General features: G+C 34.2%; 4 protein-coding genes across 4 annotated transcripts; 1 reads left to right on the top strand and 3 right to left on the bottom strand.

Moving 5' to 3' along the window:
• Positions 1–1,666: 1,666 nt before the first annotated feature.
• Positions 1,667–8,082, bottom strand: LOC123899553. Its single transcript, XM_045950718.1, has 5 exons — positions 8,029–8,082; positions 3,557–3,875; positions 3,334–3,466; positions 2,833–3,237; positions 1,667–2,709 (listed from the first exon to the last, which is right to left on the bottom strand). The coding sequence occupies exons 2-5, from the start codon at positions 3,574–3,576 to the stop codon at positions 1,765–1,767; spliced, it is 1,503 nt and encodes a 500-aa protein (XP_045806674.1). The 5' UTR covers positions 3,577–3,875; positions 8,029–8,082; the 3' UTR covers positions 1,667–1,764.
• Positions 4,078–5,131, bottom strand: LOC123899554. Its single transcript, XM_045950719.1, has 2 exons — positions 4,990–5,131; positions 4,078–4,909 (listed from the first exon to the last, which is right to left on the bottom strand). Exons 1-2 carry the CDS (start codon positions 5,115–5,117, stop codon positions 4,135–4,137), a joined length of 903 nt encoding a protein of 300 aa, XP_045806675.1. The 5' UTR covers positions 5,118–5,131; the 3' UTR covers positions 4,078–4,134.
• LOC123896500 lies at positions 5,158–7,310 on the bottom strand. Its single transcript, XM_045946877.1, has 4 exons — positions 6,677–7,310; positions 5,960–6,571; positions 5,302–5,842; positions 5,158–5,188 (listed from the first exon to the last, which is right to left on the bottom strand). Exons 1-4 carry the CDS (start codon positions 7,308–7,310, stop codon positions 5,158–5,160), a joined length of 1,818 nt encoding a protein of 605 aa, XP_045802833.1.
• A 6,200-nt stretch (positions 8,083–14,282) lies between the features above and the next one.
• On the top strand, positions 14,283–19,107 carry LOC123899090 (organic cation/carnitine transporter 4-like). Its single transcript, XM_045950148.1, has 2 exons — positions 14,283–14,815; positions 17,817–19,107. Exons 1-2 carry the CDS (start codon positions 14,401–14,403, stop codon positions 18,989–18,991), a joined length of 1,590 nt encoding a protein of 529 aa, XP_045806104.1. The 5' UTR covers positions 14,283–14,400; the 3' UTR covers positions 18,992–19,107.
• The last annotated feature ends 1,121 nt before the right edge of the window (positions 19,108–20,228 follow it).

Below are 20,228 nucleotides of genomic sequence, written 5' to 3'. Positions count from 1 at the left end.
CTTGTATTTATATGCTACTTGTATTTTGATAGAAGTTTATAAATATTAGCGATTAATTTTTTAAAATAAAATTGAGAGACAAAAATATATGAATATTATATGTTAATATTTTTTTCCGTCTATAAAAGAACCTAAAAACATTTTATTTTTCAATGATAAGATTTTTCTTAGCTTTCTAGGAGCTCAATGATCATCAACATCTGATATTTGAAGCTCAAGATATGTCCAATTCAAGACATGGTACATTAAGTCTTTAAATGATTTTTGTTCTTATCATTTAAAAAATTATAATAACTTAATATTATTTATCAAATCGGTCAACAAAATAATTTTTTTTTCAAATTTTTATTACTTATAATAGAGGAAATTGATTATGTTTTACGAAAAAGTATAAAAAAAATTTATATAATACTTATAAACAATCAAATTACTTATGAAATGATTTTCTAAAATACAATTCAACAAATAATTTTTAAATCATAAAAATGATCTTTAATTTATTGAATTAAAAGTCAAATGTACCAGTACATTTTAATTTAACAATGTACGATGGAATCAGATCTTCTCCTTTAGAATTTGTCTTCTTCTCTCTCCTTCTCCAAATCTTAACAACCGGATCAATTTAACTATAGTAAATTTGAAATAGAACAAGGCATTAACTTCAAATTCCTAACTATGAAAAGATCCCAAATATTGGGCTGCATTCTCAACCCAGACACCAACACAGAGATACCGCCCATGACTGGATGATACTGGCGACAAAGAATACGACAGTAGCGACGGAAGAGTTGGGAAGCATGAGAGAACGTCGGCAACATAGACACAAGACGCCGATGATGAGGCAGACGACAGTAAACGACGTGAGAAGACAATGATTTTGCCTTACCCCATCCTCTTTCTTACACCATGTCTGGGAAATTAACACCATGTTTGAGAAACTGATTAAAAATTGATAAACGAAAACTATTAAATAAGAAAGAGAAACATAAAAAATAAATAAAGTAAATCAATGTGGCATTCTCTTTTTAACATACTCCCTCGTTCCCAAATTTTTTATCCTTTTAGCTTTCTAATTTTATCCTAAGTTTTTGGTCTTTTTAAGAAACCAATGCACATTTAATGATACTTTACCATTTGTACACTTACTAAAACATGATACTTTACCTCCTTCAAAAAAAAAGTGATACTTTACCATTTCACTACAAGAAAACATGCATTTACTGAGGGCCAAAGGCCCTCAGTAATGCACAAATTTCGTCTAAAATGCATGCATTACTGACGGCCTTGGGCCCTCTGTAATTAGCTCGCCAGTAATGGTTACTGACGGCCCAGGACCGTCAATAACGTTACTGACGGCCTGGAGCCGTCAATAATACACACCGGTCAAATAAAAAGGACACGCAATTGTGACGGCCTGGAGCCGTCAGTATCACATTGTCTTTTACACATTGTGACGGCCTGGAGCCGTCAGTAATGTACATCGATTCAAAAAAAAATTAATAATTTAATTATTTAAAAATCAGTATTTGATTTTTAAATAATTAAATTATTAATTATTTTTTTTAAAAAAAATTAATATTAATTTTTTAAAACAAAAAATATACTGCATAATAAATAATTAAAAAATATTATAATTAAAATTTAATAAAAAGCATAATAAAAATACTTAACATAAGCATAATTAAATATAATGATAATATTGTCATTACAAAAAGAAAACAATTAAACAAATAATAATCAACAACAGATTATTAAAATTACACATCAACGTTGGTCAGGCGGCTGATATAGTGGTCGCTTCCCCTTGCCAGTGTCTGTTGGCTGACGCGACCTTCCTCGGCCTCGGCCTCGGCCTCTACCTTCCTCGTGTATTATGACTCCGGGGAGTGACGTTCGCAAAGGAGGTCGTGCCACAGGCCTATGAACGAAGTTAATTGGGGCTTGATTTGGGAAGAAGTTGCCTTGGGGTTGATTTGGATGTGGGATTATGAAGTCTTGTTGTGGATTTAATGATCTCTGGTATTCGGTGAAAGCAGTTTGTTGATTATTTCTACCGCTTCCGTCACTACTGCTTCCACTTGTTTGCCCAGTAGGATCAAAAAATTGTAAATGAACTGGTTCATTAAGCATCTGACTCATATCCTCTATGCTCATACTCAGTACTGGATCACCCTCTCGGTACTCCGGCAGCTGATTCAAATTAACCATGCTACTCAAATCCGGTCGATATTCTTGTTCACCGGCATTTTGATTTTGTCGTGCCGAAGCCTGAGATGATGATCCAACCCCTCCCCCCGCCGGCGCCGGCGCCCTCTGCTGTGAAAAGAATTCCTGCAATATATGTTGGACCCGTACGTCCACCCGGTCATCAAATGATGCTTCGAACTCATCGCGGAATTCTTCTCTATACGTGGCCCTCATTCGCGCTTCATACTCATCATCGGTTTCCTCTCTTTGAGTTGGACGAGAGCGTCCTGTACTCGATGAAGATGAAGATGTGTAAGTGACATCTCTCAAACCAGTTGGGTCACTTGCATATAGAGAAGATGTACACCCAGCAGCGAATTTGCGACCTCGAGTCGCACCACCAGCATTCTTAACAAAAGCCAACGACATCTTGTTTCGACGAACATCCTCATTATCTCGCCTATGAGGTGGTAGTCGTAGTTGGCTTGCATTATATTCTTCAACCCAAATTTGCGTCAACCTCTACAATAAATTAAAAAAAAATTATAATTAATTAATTATAATGTTTAGATATAATTATATAATGTTTAAAAAATAATGTTATACGAAATAAATAATAAATAATATATATAATTAAATACTTACCGACACTTCTTGCGCCCTTGCCCCCGTCCACTCACCGGAATCTGCATACCGGTGCATCATGTCATTCATCTCCATAAAGGTGGGTGGACGACCAAATTGTTGGATGAACTCAAGACGAAGCGTTCCGGCAGATTTAGACCCTCCAGAGTGTACGCACGCACGATTGGCTTCATCAGTATTTCTGTTGGCTTTGTTCTTTATACACTTTGCAATATACTCTTCCTCTTCCCATCTGCGGCAGAGCATAGGGTATGAATTGCCAGCGAGCCAAAGTGGTGGTTTTGAAGGATCCTTTTTAATCTTTTTCCGCGCTTCAAAAAGTAAGGTCGACAGACGCTTGGTGGCTTTTTTGTTGAATATACGCTCAATAGCCGCTGTGTGGTGATTCAGCCAAGTTACTTGCGACTACGAAAAATAAAGAAAAATTGTTAATAAATTAGTAAATATATGTTTAGTAACAAAATTGATTGGATAGAAAAGTAATTATAAATAAAAACGTACCCTGAAGCCATTCCAAAATTGTTGATATCCACGCTCATCTGCCCTGACCTCCGTCCAGTTGAGATATGGAGCCTGGAATTTGGATTTCAATGCATTATTGATTGCCTTATTCGCCGGATTTTGGGGTTGCAAACTGCACAATATATATATATTAGTTAAGAATAATTATCATATATATCCAATTAATTTATTAAACACAAATTCTTAATAATAATTAACTTACTCTGTGGCGGTATATGGCATGATGATGGGTCTACCATGCCGGTCAATCAACAATTCATTTTGAGGAGCTAAAAGTGCAATATCGGCTATTTCCTCGTCCTCGCATCATCGTCGTCGTAGGAGTCGTACTCCTCTTCCACACCGTCTACGGTTCGAGACTTGGGCATACCCTCCAACCATCGATTCCGAACAACGCGGCGGGGTAAAGCACGTCTACGTGGAGCGCGTCCGCGTCCGCGTCCGACACCCGGTGCTGGTGGAATATCATCAATGTCATCATCGACATTGTCATCATCAAAATTTTCTTCATCTGGATTCATCTATAATAAAAAAATATATGATAAATATATTTATATAATTAAGAAATACATGACAAATATATATATAATTAAGAAATACATGACAAATATATATATAATTAAGAAATACATGACAAATATATATATAATTAATTAAGAAATACATGACATATATTGTTTTATAATTCATCATCATTAAACGATAAACAAATGCAACCAAAAACAAATATTCAAGTACAACGATTAATATTATTACAACGCGGATAACTATATTATAAAATTAATTGTCATCCCAATCTGATACATCTTCATCATCACTGCCTTCATCATCACCATTAGCTTCGACGTCCTCTTCATCAACATCACCATCAGAAGGTACTTCTTCGGCTTCTTCTTGTACACAAAGTTGATTAAAAGTTTCAACTGCAATGACATCATCAACATTGGACATCTCATCTTCCTGATATGGTTCATCTTCACGTTCATCTATCTCATTTTTTTCAATCAGACCCCTTGGTTTTGATGTTATTGCGGCACACCAACCTCGCTTATCCCTTGTAGTCGATGGATAAGGGACATAGTGAACTTGTCTGACGTTATGAGCCATAGCAAACGGATCATACAATGGATAATGTTTGTTCATTTTTATGTCCACGGTATTAGTCTTTGAATCATATCTGGTACCTCTATTTGAAGGATCAAACCATTTACAGTAAAACAACACGACTGTTTTCTTGTAATCAAGGTAATTGTATTCGATTTCAAATATGTTCTCAATGACACCGTAAAAATCTCCTTCACCATTTTCAGTCACACCTTTCATACACACTCCACTGTTTACTGTTGTTTTTCCTTCACTCCAACTGTGTGTCTCAAATCTGTAACCATTGACAAAGTAGGTGTGCCATTGTTTAACGGTTGACTTTGGGCCATCAGATAAGTTTCTCAAGTGTTGTATGACACGAGTTGCGGGTGTTTGTTGGTACATGTATTCTTTGAACCATGCTGGAAATTGCGAATTGATTTGAGCAGAAGTATGTTGTGTTAAAAACATCCTAAGTTATTAAATATCGTTAGTTATAAGCGAACTTAATTGGAATAAATAATTATTTATTAACTAATTAAAAATACTCACTGTAAATATGGCTCGACTTCATTGCAATTAATCAGCAAGTGAACATGCGCCGAATAGAGAACTTTGTCACCAGGATACAACACTTTCTCACCACCACCATTACGACCAGGCAAGCTGAATATTGACATGTTTAATGGGTGAATTCTCACAGGGCGAGATGTTTCAGTTTCATTGCGAATATGGCTTGATGACAACGTGTCTTTGAAGTAATGCGAACAAAAGTAAATTGTTTCGCGGTGTAAGTATGTTGCACAAATTGAGCCTTCGACCCTAGCTTTGTTTTTCACGGCACGTTTTGCATAACCCATGAACCTTTCGAACGGGTACATCCATCTATATTGAACCGGCCCACCAAGCCTAGCCTCGTATGCAAGATGCACCACAACATGCTCCATAGAATCAAACAAGGCAGGAGGAAATATTCTCTCCAACTTACACAAGATCAGTGGAATGTCATTTTCCATCTTGATGAGATCAGCCTCTCTTAGCGTTGTCGAACACAAATTCTTGAAAAATTGACTGATTTCAATAAGCGGATTCAATACATGTTGGGGTAAAGAACTAAATGCAATCGGAAGTAAAGTCTGGAAAAAAACATGACAATCATGACTTTTCATCCCACGCATCCTTCCATGGTCAACATCAGCGCATCTCGCCAAATTCGACGAATAACCGTCCGGCATCTTCACTTCTTTTACCCATCGACAAACAGATTTTGCTTCTTCAGGAGATAAAGTATAGTTTGCACGAGGTTTAAGAAGTTTGCCGTTAGATGTCTCCACCAACAACAGTTCGTTACGTTTGCAATACAACCCTATGTCTCTCCTCGCGTTGTCATTATCTTTCGTTTTTCCTTTGACATTCATGACAGTGTTAAAAATATTTTCAAACACATTTTTCTCAATATGCATAACATCAAGGTTGTGACGTAAAAGGTTGTCTTTCCAATACGGCAGATCCCAAAAGATACTTCTTTTTGTCCAGTTGTGTGTTTGTCCATAACCACGCGGTTTAGATGCAACACCACCTACAACCTCAACCTTTGGAATATCTTTCACTTTGTTCCAGACTTGTCGGGATGTCAAATAATCTGGTGGATCACGAGTCTCGGTGTCACCATGAACAAAAGCATTTTTATTTCTTCTAAACGGATGATCAGTAGGCAAGAACCGACGATGACAGTCAAACCAAGTAGCCTTCCCACCGTTTTCTAACCAAAACGCTTTGGTGTCCATCATGCAAATAGGACATCCTAGTTTACCATGTGTCCCCCATCCAGACAACATCCCATATGCAGGAAAATCATTAATGGTCCACATCAAAGCTCCTCTCATATTGAAATTTCGTTTTTGGTTGATATCATACGTCGCAACACCGTTCCACAATCTCTTCAAATCATCAATCAAAGGTTGTAAATAGATATCAATACCAACAGTTGGACTAGATGGGCCTGGTATTACAGCGGCTAAAAACATGTAAGGTTTTGACATGCACATATCAGGAGGAAGATTGTACGGGGTAACCAGAACAGGCCAACATGAATATGGAGTGGCTGATACTTGAGTATATGGTGTAAATCCATCTGAGCATAACCCAAGTCGGACATTCCGTGGCTCCGAAGCAAATTCAGGATAAACTTGATCAAAATGCTTCCAAGCCATTCCATCAGAAGGATGTCGCAACTCACCTGACATTTTTCTCCTTTCATAGTTTTCACGATGCCATGTCATTTTACTGGCTGTTTGCATCGATGCATACAACCTTTGCAACCTTGGTATTATGGGTAAATAGAACATCGCCTTTCTTGGGATTGGCTTCCTTCTGACTGACCGTGAATTTCTTGTTACACGATATCTTGGTTCTTGACAAAATTTACATTCAAGTAATGCACCGTCATCTACACCAAATTCGTTGCTATAGTACAACATACACCCGTTAACACAACAGTCAATTCTCTTCGCTCCGAGTCCTAACTTTGCAACCAATTGTCTTGCTTCGTAATAATTTTTTGGCAAATCAAGAGGACGGTCTATTGTTATATCCAACATCAGTTTTGTTATCAAGTCCATGGTGTATTCTGAAACAAGACATTCAGACTTGATACCCAAAAGTCTAATACACACCGTTAACTTTGAGTCTCGAGAGCCTTCACACAACGGTGTATTTGTCTCTTTCAAAAGATCAAAAAATCGCTGGGCTTCCTCATTTGGTCTCTCGACGTTAACATCAGCGTCATATTCATCATCAGCAGGGTCGTCGACATCATTTGGCACATAAATCGGCGTATTAAACCCAAGGGCATTAGTTATCATATTGTCCATCTCATTAAACGGATCATAATGCTGATGATAATATTGGGGAACAACAACGGGCTGAAAAACACTGCTTGAAGCACGATTTTGATTCACGGGAACAGTCGTGGAACATCCTTCGCCATGACTTGACCAAACCCAATAATTAGGTTGGAATCCCTTTTTATATAAATGAGACCTAATTTCATCTTCGCTCTGTATTCTTGTACATCGACAAAGTACACACGGACATCTAATTCCCCCTTCACGTATCACAATGTCATTATATTTTACTGTATTGATAAACATTTCGACCCCTATTTTAAATTCCTCTTTAACCCGGCCCCTCTTTCCAGGATTATGTCTATCGTACATCCAATTACGATTGCTAAAATCCATATCTGTGTAGTTTAATTAATATATAATTAGATCGATATATGTATTAAATTTATTACTTTATTTTTCAAAAGTATTTTGGACATATATATATGTCTACTCAACAATAACATATAAACTTTTAACATTTTATTTTTAAAGTTTATGGTTTATTAAATCTAAAAAATACTAAGTTTTTTAGTTGACAAAACTACCGACTTTTTAACATATATATTATAATTTTTTAAAATATAATTGTTTTTCTTTTTTTAAATACATAGTAATAATAAAATGCTAGTAACTATTTCTAAGTGTATGGTAAAAATAAAACTATCACTAAATATTATAAATTAAAATTACATATATTACTTACTTGGGTGCCGGGTAGAGTCTTACTTGGCGCGCGCTCCTAACCACAAACTCCGCTCCTAACCCACGACCTCCGATGACCACGAGAATTTGCTAATAAAAATTGTAAATAACAAATTATTAGAACATATACATTTAAATAACAAAGTAAAAATTTTAACTTTAAAAGTAAAACACAAACACTTACCACTGTTTAGATGGAGATATGAAAATTACATCACTTTTTTAAAAATACACAAACTGTTAAAAAATTTCTTTTATAAATTTTTTTTAAAAAAATTTCGTTTTTTTAAAAAATAATATAAATATACTGTTTTTTTGAAAAAAAAAATACTTATTTAAAAAAAATAATTCTGTTTTCGAAATAAACAAAATTAAATATATTTTTTTAATTTTTTTTACAAAAACAATAACTTTTATACATAGTGATAAGAAAATATTAGTAATAAATTACAAAGTATTAATTAATAACTATTACTAAGTATACGATAAAAAAAACTATCACTATATAAATTAAAATTACGTTACTTACTTGGGTGCCGAGTAGATTCTTACTTGGCGCGCACCTAGCCCACGAACTCCGCTCCTCACGAGAATAAGACTTGCTATTAAAAATGGTAAAACACAAATATTAGAACATATACATTTAAATAACAAAACAAAAATTTTAAATTCGTAAAAGTAAAACACAAACACTTACCACTTTTTGTATGGAGATTAAGTTGAAAGTATGAAATTTAAGAGAGAAGTTAGAGAAAATTTAGAGAGAGAATGAAAGGTAAAAATGAAGTGAAGGTGTAATAGATTTGTTGAAGAAGAATATATAAAGTAGTAATAAGCGAACCGTTGGAATTTAAATTTGAAATATGCATTACTGGCGGCCTGACACCGTCGTAAATGCATAACGTCTTTCTCATTACTGACGGCCTGGGACCGTCATAATTGACCACGCATTACTGACGGCCCAGGACCGTCATAATTGCTCATCTGCTTTAACTTTCCTGACGGCCTGGAACCGTCTTAATTGACCACGCATTACTGACGGCCTGACACCGTCACTAATGCTTAATGTTACCGTTTTAAAATTTTTCTTTCCCCCAAGACGCATTACTGACGGCTCCCAGCCTTCAATAACCCACAAATGCATTACTGAGGGCTAAAAGCCCTCAATAAGTTTGGTCAGTAATATTATGTTTTCTTGTAGTGTTTGTACCCTTATTAAAACTAAAACATTAATTAAATAAATTTTCTCTTTCTTAATAAAGTCAGGGTAAGAATGACTTAATTTATCAATTTTTATTATTTTTTAATTTGCATGCAAAACTTTAAAATGACTAAGATTTTGAGACGGAGTATTAAAAAGGAAATAAATCTCACATGCAATAATGTATCCTTTATTAAAAAGGAAATAATTTAGGTGAAGACAAACACTTTGATCTGAACTTCCCACGTTGCGAATAATTTAATATGGTACCCTACTATTTATAACTTGTCTTCACCTAATTATATGAAATCTTTTGATATGAATAATAAATATAGCAAATCTCAAGATCATTAATTAACTTCTCACCCATTTGTAAATCACGAGTGCTCGCTCTATATAAAATTAGGGTTATGTTAACGTGTACTTTAAGGACATATGATAAGGTATCATAATATAGAAACACTGCATTTAATAATATAAGAAATTTAATACATAAAAGTAAAAATGCACAAGTTCCCAGAAATAATTTCTATATTTGCTTCTTAACATGTGCCCTTAAGAGCACAAATTAACATTCTCCATAAAATTATAAGGGTCATGTTAATTTATATTTTTTTGGAAAAAGCAAAAAAGACATTTATTAAAAAATCAGCACACTTCAAAGTACAAGGTATACTTTGAAGGTCCAAATTACAACCAAGTCTGTAAATGATAATCACAACACCAAAAAAACTAACAAAAATGCCCTATCCTGCACAAGCCTCCTGCTAACTCTAGCACAGGAAAAATAACTGATAAAACAGTTTACAAAAAACAAAGACCACTCTACCAACAATTAGGAAATTCAAGATAAAAGAGAACACCCAAAGCTGAGGCAACACCCTTAAAAATCGAGAAACTTCGCAGATAACAATCAGCAAATGAGAACACCCTGCAACACTCTAACCCGAAGAGCAGACAAATATCAAGAATCTATACATCCCAAACAAGCTCTAGGATTCAAATACCATTGAGCGATACTGTAATCAATGGAGTTTGATTTAAGCTTCAACCAATTCCACGAGCACCTTTTTACCTCTTCCACCAGATTTTGCAAACAAATGTCCTTATTTTTAAACACTTTGTCATTTCTTGATTTCCATATGATCCAAGTGCAAGCAAACCAAATCACATTAACTTTCATCGAGTGGACCCTGCCGCCTCCGATCAGACCTTCAAAATGGATTAATTGATGCAAAGCTTCATGCTGGAATGCTGTTGAAATTCCCAGCCAGCTGCACACACCATTCCATAAACCTGCAAAAATCGAGCACTCAAAGAAAAGATGAGATACCGATTCTTCCTTGCCGCACTCACCTACGTAGAGAAGAGAACCTTGATTGATAATACCTCTCCTAAATAAATTATCTTTTGTAGCTAACCTATTTTGAAACATTCTCCACACTAAACACGAAACTTTTAACGGAACCGACTTATGTCACGCCCTAGCCCACAAAGGATTAGACAACCTAGTTTCCCCAGACATAATTGATTTGTACGCACTTTTCAATGAGAACCCATTTGACAGCTCCCTGTTATCCATCTTTATTTGACAAATATCATTCCACCAAACAGAACAACCTCTCCCTCCTGCCATATTCTCTACACTACTCACCCCATATCTAATGTCCAAGACCCTATACCACAGCCCTTGATGCTCAAAGTTAATTTTCCAAACCCATTTACTTAAGAGCGCCAAATTGAGCGCCCTTACATTTTTTAACCCTAAACCCCCCTCTTCGACAGGCCTACACACAATGTCCCATTTTACCCAATTTATTTTCCTCTCTCCCTCACTCCTACCCCATAAGAATTTTTTAAAAAGAGATTCGATCGAAGAAATGATACCTGGTGGAGCTTTGAAAAAAGAGAGAAAGTAGACTGGTATCACTGACAAGACTGATTTGAGAATAACCACTCGACCACCAATAGACAAATGCTTATGTTTCCAACTTGATAATCTGGATCTTATCGAATCGATCACCAGTTGCCATGTCGATTTTCTCCTCGGACTAGCACCGATCGGAAGTCCAAGATACTTAAAGGGAATGCTACCGATCTTACAATTTAGGATATTCGTCGCTTCTTCCAGCCATCTCTGAGATATGTTTATCCCCACCAAAAGACTCTTGTGAAAATGAACTTTCAACCCCGATATCAACTCAAACAACAAAAGATTTGCCTTAATGATCCGAATATTTCCCCACCCCTTCTTACCAATGATGAGAGTGTCATCGGCATATTGAAGGTGCGTAAACTGTTCATCACCCCTGTCAAATTTGAAGCCAACGAACCTCCCTAACTCCACTGCTTTTCTCATCAATAAGTTAAAGCCTTCAGCTGCCATTAAAAAGAGAAAAGGAGACAAAGGGTCACCTTGTCTCAAACCACGTCCCATGTTGAACTCCTTTGTTGGACTCCCATTTACCAACACTGAAATAGAGGCAGACGTAAGGCATTCTGATATCCACTTCCTCCATTTCTCCGGAAAGCCCATTTTTGACATAACAAAATCAAGAAATTTCCAATCGACTGAATCGTACGCCTTCTCAAAATCTACTTTGAACATCACCACTTCTTTTTTCTTCTTTTTAGCCTCATCCACAATTCATTAGCAATAAGGATTTCGTCTAGAATTTGTCTCCCAGCTACAAATGCAGACTGAGTTTCTGATATGACTCCACCAATTACCTTCTTCAGTCTATTAGATAGGATCTTGGAAATCACCTTATAAATACATCCTACCAAAGATATAGGTCTAAAATCTGACAAATTCACAAGATTTTTCTTCTTTGGGACAAGAGCGATAAAATAACAATTTGCTCCTTTGACCATCTTACCATTCGAATGAAACTCCGCCACAACCCTATAGAAATCATCCTTTACTTCATCCCAAAATTCTTTCACAAATTCAAAGCTCACTCCATCTGGCCCTGGGCTTTTGGAACTTTCACATTCCCAAACTGCCTTGCGCACTTCTTCTTCAGAAAATTCTCGAGTCAAGTTCTCTTGATCTGCATTGCTGATGGTTTTGAATTCCACATTGGCTGGAACTGGTCTGTTACCTCTAGACGCAAAATGTCTTTGAAAATGATCGACAATTGCATCTTTTATTTCATTCACCTCATACAACTTTCTGTCGTTCATCTCCAAAGTCAGAATTTCGTTATTTCTTCTTCTCTTGTTAATACAACCAAGGAAGTATTTAGTGTTTGCATCACCTTTAACTCTAGATTTTTGCCAATGAATGCTGCAATTTAAATTTGAAAGCTTGAACAACTTAGCTGAAATATCTCTCTTGGTATTGACTTCCTCAATTGATAAGTCAACTGTTTCTCCCTTGATTTCCAATTCATTTAGCTCTTTCTTTGCTTCTTTTATTCTACCTCCTAAGTTTTGGGTATGGTCTTTATGCCATATTTTCAATTAATCCTTGATCAGCTTTAGGTTTTCTTTTAACACATACATTCCCCACCCCTCCACCTGCAACTCCTTCCAGTGTTCTTTAACAAAGTTGTGATATCCCTCTATTTCCTTCTAGCATGTTAACATACGGAACGACTTTGGACCCCAATTCTGAGTTGATTCACATAACATGATCGGACAATGATCTGAAATTTCTTTGTCTAGGCACCACTGCTTACTTGATGGCCACTCCGTGGACCAAAATTCTGAAATGAGGAACCTGTCGATACTACTCATAGATGATCCTCCGACTCTACACCACGTGAATCTTCTGCCATGGAGCGGTAAATCTATAAACACATAAAGATGACATTAATACTAGACTAGAAAACCAAAAAAAATAAAAATATGACATTAATAAAAACATTATTTGTGCTTGTGAAAAAAGATAAATAAAAATAGAAATATTATATTATAGGGAGCTTCTACGGTACAAAACCAAAATCGCACAATTATCAAATTTAAAGGGTTAAAATCGCACAATTGACACTTGAGGAGCCAAAATCGCACAATTATAAAACTTGAGGTGTCAAAACTGCTTTTATGCCTTTAAAATATTCTGTCACCTCCCATCTCCTCCAAAACTTCCGAACCAAACAGACCTAAATGTACACAAAAATACGAGTAGTAGTTTTAGATTTTTTTTTATTCTTTTATTATTCAAGTGACTGAACTCACATATTTATTTATAAATATAAAGAACTATATGAAATTATGAACTTTAATTCTGATCACTACATGATGTAGGAGAGTTGGTTGCGCGTATCGAACAAGTTGTGCGTCGTCAGAAGAGGAAGAGATCTAATCAACTTAATAAGTGTATGTTTGGTTTCAATTCTGGAGCAGACAGAATTGATTCTAGACGTTTAGAATTGATTCTGTCTTGTTTGGTTTCTCAAAAGTAGAATTGATTCTATCTCCATAATTGATTTTACTTGAAGCTAGAAATTGTAGCTTCTGATTCTAGAATTGATTTTTACACTCAAATTCTTTGTTCAACTCACTTTTGTATGAATATATCCAAACATAAATCAATTGTATCAAACTCAATTCTATCAAAATCAATTCTGTCAAACTCAATTGTGTCAAAATCAATTCTGTCCACCGCAGAACCAAACACATACTAAGATTATTTTTAAATTTAAATGATAGTGAATATTCTTGCTCATTGTTTAACAAATAAAAAATACATAATATTGGTGCACCATTTAACAAATTATATAGGATTGCTAAAATTTAACAAATTATTTTTTGTCAAATTTTTTTTTTAACAAATTATAGGATTGCTAAAATAACAACAATTATTGTGTCAAAAAAAAAAAATTACTTTTCCACTTTACACATTTTTCACATCATTCACGTTAAAAGATTCAAATCCTAGTATTTCTATATCTACTAACTAAATTGTACTGTAGTTAGTTACAAAACTTATTGTGATAAAAAAAGATTATATTTAACAAAGAAAAAAGCCAATTTTTCCACAATGAAATAGTAATTAATTCGAGAATATTCTTATATATATATATATATATATATATATATATATATATATGACTAGTTCATTTTGGTTCACAAATTCATAAAACAAACTCTATATATAAAGATTGAACTGACACACTCTGTATAACCATTTTTTTTTCCAAACGCAAAAGAAAGCGACAAACACCGATGGCGGCCACATTCTCCTCACTTTCCGATGATCTCCACACACCGATCTTACCGCCGCCATCAAAATCCTCAACAGAATCAGAAAAGATTTGCATCGATGAGATGCTTGAGAAATACTGTGGCGAATTTGGAAAATGGCAGTTGAAACATTTTATACTTACTAGTCTTGCTTGGGCGCTTGAAGCTTTTCATACTATGGTTATGATTTTTGCTGATCGGGAACCTGATTGGAGTTGTGTTAATGGTGTTGATTGCGCCGGTGGTGGTGGCGGGAGTTTGTGTGGGATGAAGGCGGCTGAGTGGGAGTGGATCGGAGGGAAAGCGGCGTCGACGGTTTCGGAATGGAGTTTGATTTGTGGTGATAAGTTTAAAGTTGGACTTGTTCAAGCTCTTTTCTTCGCTGGCTGCATGATTGGTTAGTTCAATTTTCTCTTATCTTTTATTTTTTTTGCTTTAATTACAACCAAAATATATTAATTATCAGCGTCATGCAAAACAGTGCCCCGAACTTAACTTGTTAAGCATATCTTAAAAGAAAATTAAAGAGACGGTGTTTAACGATTTCCTAATTATTATTTTTTCACTGGTAGTATTAATCTCTTGATTTATGTGAGACTAAGCTAAGATTTTATTATTGTTTTTGAGTGAGATGAAAATTAATAATAGGAGAAGGCAATGTAACTTGTGATTATCTAAATGACTAAATCTAACCAGTTTTTATAGAAGAATCTAAATCCAACCTTGGCTTGCCATCACTCTTAAGATCATTGTTAAATGTTACTAAGTCTTAACTACATTTATGTGTTAACCTAATTTACTCTTTAAAATTTTACATAAATTGCATCACCTACTATCTCATATTCTCTCCAATAATTTTACATTAATTGTATCACCTACTATCTCATATTGTCTCCCTTCCTCCTTATAAATAAGGAAAATGACACCTAATGATTTAGTGTCCTTGAAACACTACCATTGCTGGAGTTATGGGCACATGCTTCTCAGAATTGATTCGTATGGAGTTAGCACGATTTTGTGATCAAATTCTTGGTGGGAATAAAGAAACAAAAATATCTTCAAATTGGAATAGTCAAACTCTTTAAAATATCGAAAATGTTTATAACACTTATTTAGTGTGTACCTATATATTAAAAATTTATAGCAGGATTGAAACCTATTATCACATTTAGGAGAACAGATCCCCTCCTGTCCAAAAATAACTGCAGGGAGTGCAGTTCATTTTTTTTTTGAATCAGCAATAATTTTATTAAAAACAGTCACCAAAACACAAGATGTGTTTGGGTAAACAAGGTAACAAACCATTATAAACGTGGTAACAAACCCAGCAAAAATAAAGGCTCCTACACTGCTTATCTCAGGAACAAAACAGAACCTCAAATGAACCTCAGAACATCAAGAAATTCACCCTTTGATTTAATTATTTTATTATATAATTACTGTTCACAAATGAATAGGATGGTCAGGATTCCACTGGAGGAAAATTTTACCGGAGAGGATCCCGGATCCCCTCTCCACATTCACCATGTTTATAAAATTTAATATTAATTTATAATATTTGATATATATATATATATATATATATATATATATATATATATATGAGTAACATTTTAATGAAAATTCATAAGATATATAGTTAATAAAAAAATATTTTTAAAACGTTAATTTATCTTTTATTGACATATTTAACAATAAATTTTGTCATACGAATATACGGTAAAAAATAATAACAATATATCTTATTTTATGTTTCACATCGTGTCAAACTAGAGATCTCTCAAGTTGATCTTAATTTTACGGTAGTAGGAGATGATATGTACAATGTACAGATAACTTATTTTTCTTTCAATCTCAATCTTATTGAAGAATGACAGATTAATATGATACGAAATGATTGAACTTCTTTAATTAGATGAATAAAAAAAATATTCAAGATGATAGAGTTGTGCAATTGGCGTGACTGAACATGTACAGATAAGCAAAACAATATTTAATCATATCATTTATCATATTTTTAGTTTTATAATCAATCTTTGTTCCCTACTCACATTCCATTTTTGGTGTGAGAAATTTTTTACTATTATTATTTTTGATAAACATTTAAAAAGTTTTTGTGATAAGGGTGTGTGGTACTTGAGGCAAGTACTAAAGTCTAAAAGTCTAAAAAGACTGAAAAAGAAAAGGACCATACCATACCTTTCTCTATCTCTTTATCGTCTTGTTAGTTCGATTATTATTTTCTAATAATTTATAAGTTTACCAATTTTGTGGGGTTCTTACTTTGGTTGCAAAATTTCAAAGATAGTGGACAACAACTTTTATATAATAATAATAAATACTAATAATAAAATAGTTGCGTAGGTAATCCATGGTGTATTTTCTATATACATAAAACTTGAGTGTGTCGATCTGTTGAGAACTAACAATGATCTTCAAAGCCTTTCTAAAAAAAATGATCTTCAAACTTAAAATACTATATGAATATAAGTTTTATAGGCAAGAAATTCATAGATAATAGGAGTAAAATGTTAAATATCATTTAAAAGAAAAAATTTGTTTTGAAAAAGAATGAATTTTGATTGAACACCTTTAACAAAATAGAGCCAAAATAACAAGAATAAAACAACAACACAAAAAAAACACCAGCAAAAAAAAAAAACAAAAAAACAAAATAAAATATAGACATAAAACAAGAGATTCGACCCTGACCAAAACACTCCTACCGACTTCCCACTCATAATTATTCTAAAAAAGATCAACTCATTTCTACGTATAAATTTTTCAAACACTACTCATTTTAAAACATCATAATTGATAAATTGCATTGGTATAATGGTATCTATCTGGAATATTATGTTCAAGTGGAGGAATATATTTGTTAGTGGAATGGAATCATGCCAAATTGTCGATGTCTCACTTTATCAGTTCAAACTAAATCTAAAGAATTCACTTTTCTAATATGGCTGCTATTCAAACCCACACATATTCATTAAAAATTAGCAAACTAACGTAAGCAATTTTGTACATGTTTGCAAAGAGATTTGTCTTTTGGTTATTAATGCTTTTGTTCCATGAAAGCTTCATTAAACATTATATATGATTGTTATAAAAAAACAAATATAATATATATACTAAGGAGTGCTAGCAATGCTCCCTCTAAGTTTAATACCTATCTATTTTAATTTTAACAATTTTTTTATTTGATAAAATTAATGTATGTTCCATCATTTTTAAAATGGATTCCACATAATTTTACTCAATAAGAGAGAAAATGTTAAAGCGGATGTTGCTAGCATTTTTATTATATTATTATTACAAGTTTTTTTTTCTTTTATATATATTTGCTAAATAACCAATGACATAAAACCAACCTGATTTTGATGTTGTAATTTCAGGAGCCGGAGTGTTTGGTCACCTTTCAGACTCATCTCTCGGAAGAAAAGGTTCGCTCTTGGTAGTGTGTGCATTAAATGCCATATTTGGCTTCTTGACAGCATTTTCCCCCAACTATTGGACCTATGTACTCCTTCGCGTCCTCACTGGTTTTAGCACAGGCGGTGTTGGCCTTTGCGCCTTTGTCCTTGCCACTGAACCCATTGGCCCATCAAAACGCGGTATGGCAGGAATGTCCACCTTCTACTTCTTCTCTTGTGGTATTGCAATTCTCTCAGGCATCGCATATGCCTTTCAAACATGGCGCACACTCTACATTGTATCCTCTATCCCTTCCCTCCTGTACATAATCCTTGTTCTTCCCTTCGTCTCCGAGTCCCCAAGATGGTACCTTGTTCGAGGAAGAATACACGAAGCAACTAAGCTCATGTCCACCATTGCTTCTTCCAATGGAAAACACCTTCCAGATGGAGCTTTCCTTGCATTAGATGAAGAAGTATCAAAATCAAAAATAGCAACAAATGATGACGAGTCCAACCTAATTAATTGCATCGAAAACAAGGATGCACAAATTGGATCCATTGTGGATGTGATTCAATACCCAGTTACACGTATTAGGTTATTCCTAGCGGTAGTTATTAACTTCTCAGCCTCGGTGGTCTATTATGGTCTAAGTTTAAACGTTGCCAACCTCGAAACCAACCTATACATGAATGTGCTTCTAAATGCAGTTGCCGAAATGCCAGCATTCACGATAACTGCAGTGTTATTGGATAGGTTTGGGAGGAAACCATTGACAATAGGAACAATGTGGTTTAGTGGATTCTTTTGTTTGATGGGGAGTTTGATGAGTAATATTGGGGTGTGGAAAATAATTAAAATGGTGTGTGGTGTTTTAGGGATATTTGGAATGGCCGGAACTTATAACTTGTTGTTTATTTACACGGCAGAGTTATTCCCCACGGTGGTAAGGAATGCAGCATTAGGGACTGCGACTCAGGCTGCCCAAATGGGGGCGATATTGGCTCCTTTTGTAGTAGTTTTGGGTGGTTGGTTGCCATTTGGAGTATTTGCGGCATGCGGAATTTTAGGTGGAATGTTTGCATTTTACCTACCTGAGACACTAAATATGCCACTTTATGATACATTCAATGGATTGGAGGCTGGACTTGCATGATACTATTCCTATGTTGTTTATTGTTACATATTTTATATAGATTATGTTCTTTCTGGTGATTGAAATGTTGGGATAAGTTATTAATTGAAGAATGGTAACAAATCTAGTGAGTTAAATATTAAATTGTAAATTATTAGATTTTTGGGTTATTGATGGGCGCCGAATACCACCAAAATTAATAAAATTGACAAATGTAAAAAAAAAAAAAAAAAAAAGTTATTGACGATTTTATTTATACTAAAATTTGACAACCAGAATCATTTTATGATTGACTGACTTAAAAATTTAACGAAAAGAAACAAAAGTAAAAGATTTGCGGGTTTTAGTTTGTAGATGAAATAAATATAAATGAAAACAATGATTTTAAAAATAAAAAATAAAAAGAATTATTTTAAAAAATCAAACCAAGGTTCAACAACTATAAAGGGTTTGATTTAATCCTCAACTACATATAAACAACAATAAGTTCACCATAATCCACTATTTTAATATTAGAAAAACTTCTAGAATGAAAGAATAATCAAGATAAAAATGAATCAAAGAAACATTATCCAAGTAAGATAAAACATTTTTCTTTTCTTACCAAAACTAAGATTAAACTTAAAATTGAAAAATAAACCAAATTAGATATAACATCAATCACCTTCAATGAAATATTTAGTTTATGATTTCTTTCATTGAAGGGACTGACACACTAATTAAAAAACTAATTTCATCAGGGCCAGCCCCGATGATTTGGAGGTCCGACTCAAATATTAAAAATGAACCCTTAGTAAAAAAATTCAAAAGAATAGTCTTCAATTTTTTTTTGTAAATAAAAAATATCCTTCGCGCGCAATTGCAGAGACTAATCCCCTCGAGATAACTGAGATCCATTTGAGAGGTTGACCCCTCCCAACAAATGATTCTCCATACGCACTGGCCATGAAATGAACTCAGGACCAAATAATTAAGGGACCCAAGTATCTACCACTTGTACCACACTATATTGGTATAATATTCTTCATTTAAATTGCAAATAAGATCAATAATATATAAAACATAGTCTTCATCGTAATGTTGTTACTGGGCATTTTTGAAATCCTAATTGTGTTCTTTCCTACTTATTAGCCTAATTTAGCCAATAGCCTTTTTATGTCACGTGATGATACTTATTGTGTGTTGATTTAATGTTGGGCCACTTTTATTATGCTTGAACATAGCCATACGTTTGTTACTTAATAGTGCAGCATAAATT

The sequence above is a fragment of the Trifolium pratense genome, linkage group LG7 (genome assembly GCF_020283565.1).
Source record: "Trifolium pratense cultivar HEN17-A07 linkage group LG7, ARS_RC_1.1, whole genome shotgun sequence".
Lineage (NCBI taxonomy): Eukaryota > Viridiplantae > Streptophyta > Magnoliopsida > Fabales > Fabaceae > Trifolium > Trifolium pratense.
The sequence above is the reverse complement of the archived record's forward strand: the minus strand, read 5'-3'. Positions and strand labels throughout refer to the sequence as shown.

Coding starts and splice junctions, on each gene's coding strand:
- LOC123899553 (XM_045950718.1), bottom strand. CDS start 3,576: ATGCCATATACCGCCACAGA. Junction 3,467..3,556: donor ATGCCATATACCGCCACAGA/GTAAGTTAATTA, acceptor TATATTGTGCAG/TTTGCAACCCCAAAATCCGG. Junction 3,238..3,333: donor AATTTTGGAATGGCTTCAGG/GTACGTTTTTAT, acceptor TATTTTTCGTAG/TCGCAAGTAACTTGGCTGAA.
- LOC123899554 (XM_045950719.1), bottom strand. CDS start 5,117: ATGTCAATATTCAGCTTGCCTGGTCGTAATGGTGGTGGTGAGAAAGTG. Junction 4,910..4,989: donor GAAGTCGAGCCATATTTACA/GTGAGTATTTTT, acceptor TTAATAACTTAG/GATGTTTTTAACACAACATA.
- LOC123896500 (XM_045946877.1), bottom strand. CDS start 7,310: ATGGACAATATGATAACTAATGCCCTTGGGTTTAATACGCCGATTTAT. Junction 6,572..6,676: donor TGAAAGGAGAAAAATGTCAG/GTGAGTTGCGAC, acceptor GGTTATGCTCAG/ATGGATTTACACCATATACT. Junction 5,189..5,301: donor TGGATGTACCCGTTCGAAAG/GTTCATGGGTTA, acceptor ATTACTTCAAAG/ACACGTTGTCATCAAGCCAT.
- LOC123899090 (XM_045950148.1), top strand. CDS start 14,401: ATGGCGGCCACATTCTCCTCACTTTCCGATGATCTCCACACACCGATC. Junction 14,816..17,816: donor CTTCGCTGGCTGCATGATTG/GTTAGTTCAATT, acceptor TTGTAATTTCAG/GAGCCGGAGTGTTTGGTCAC.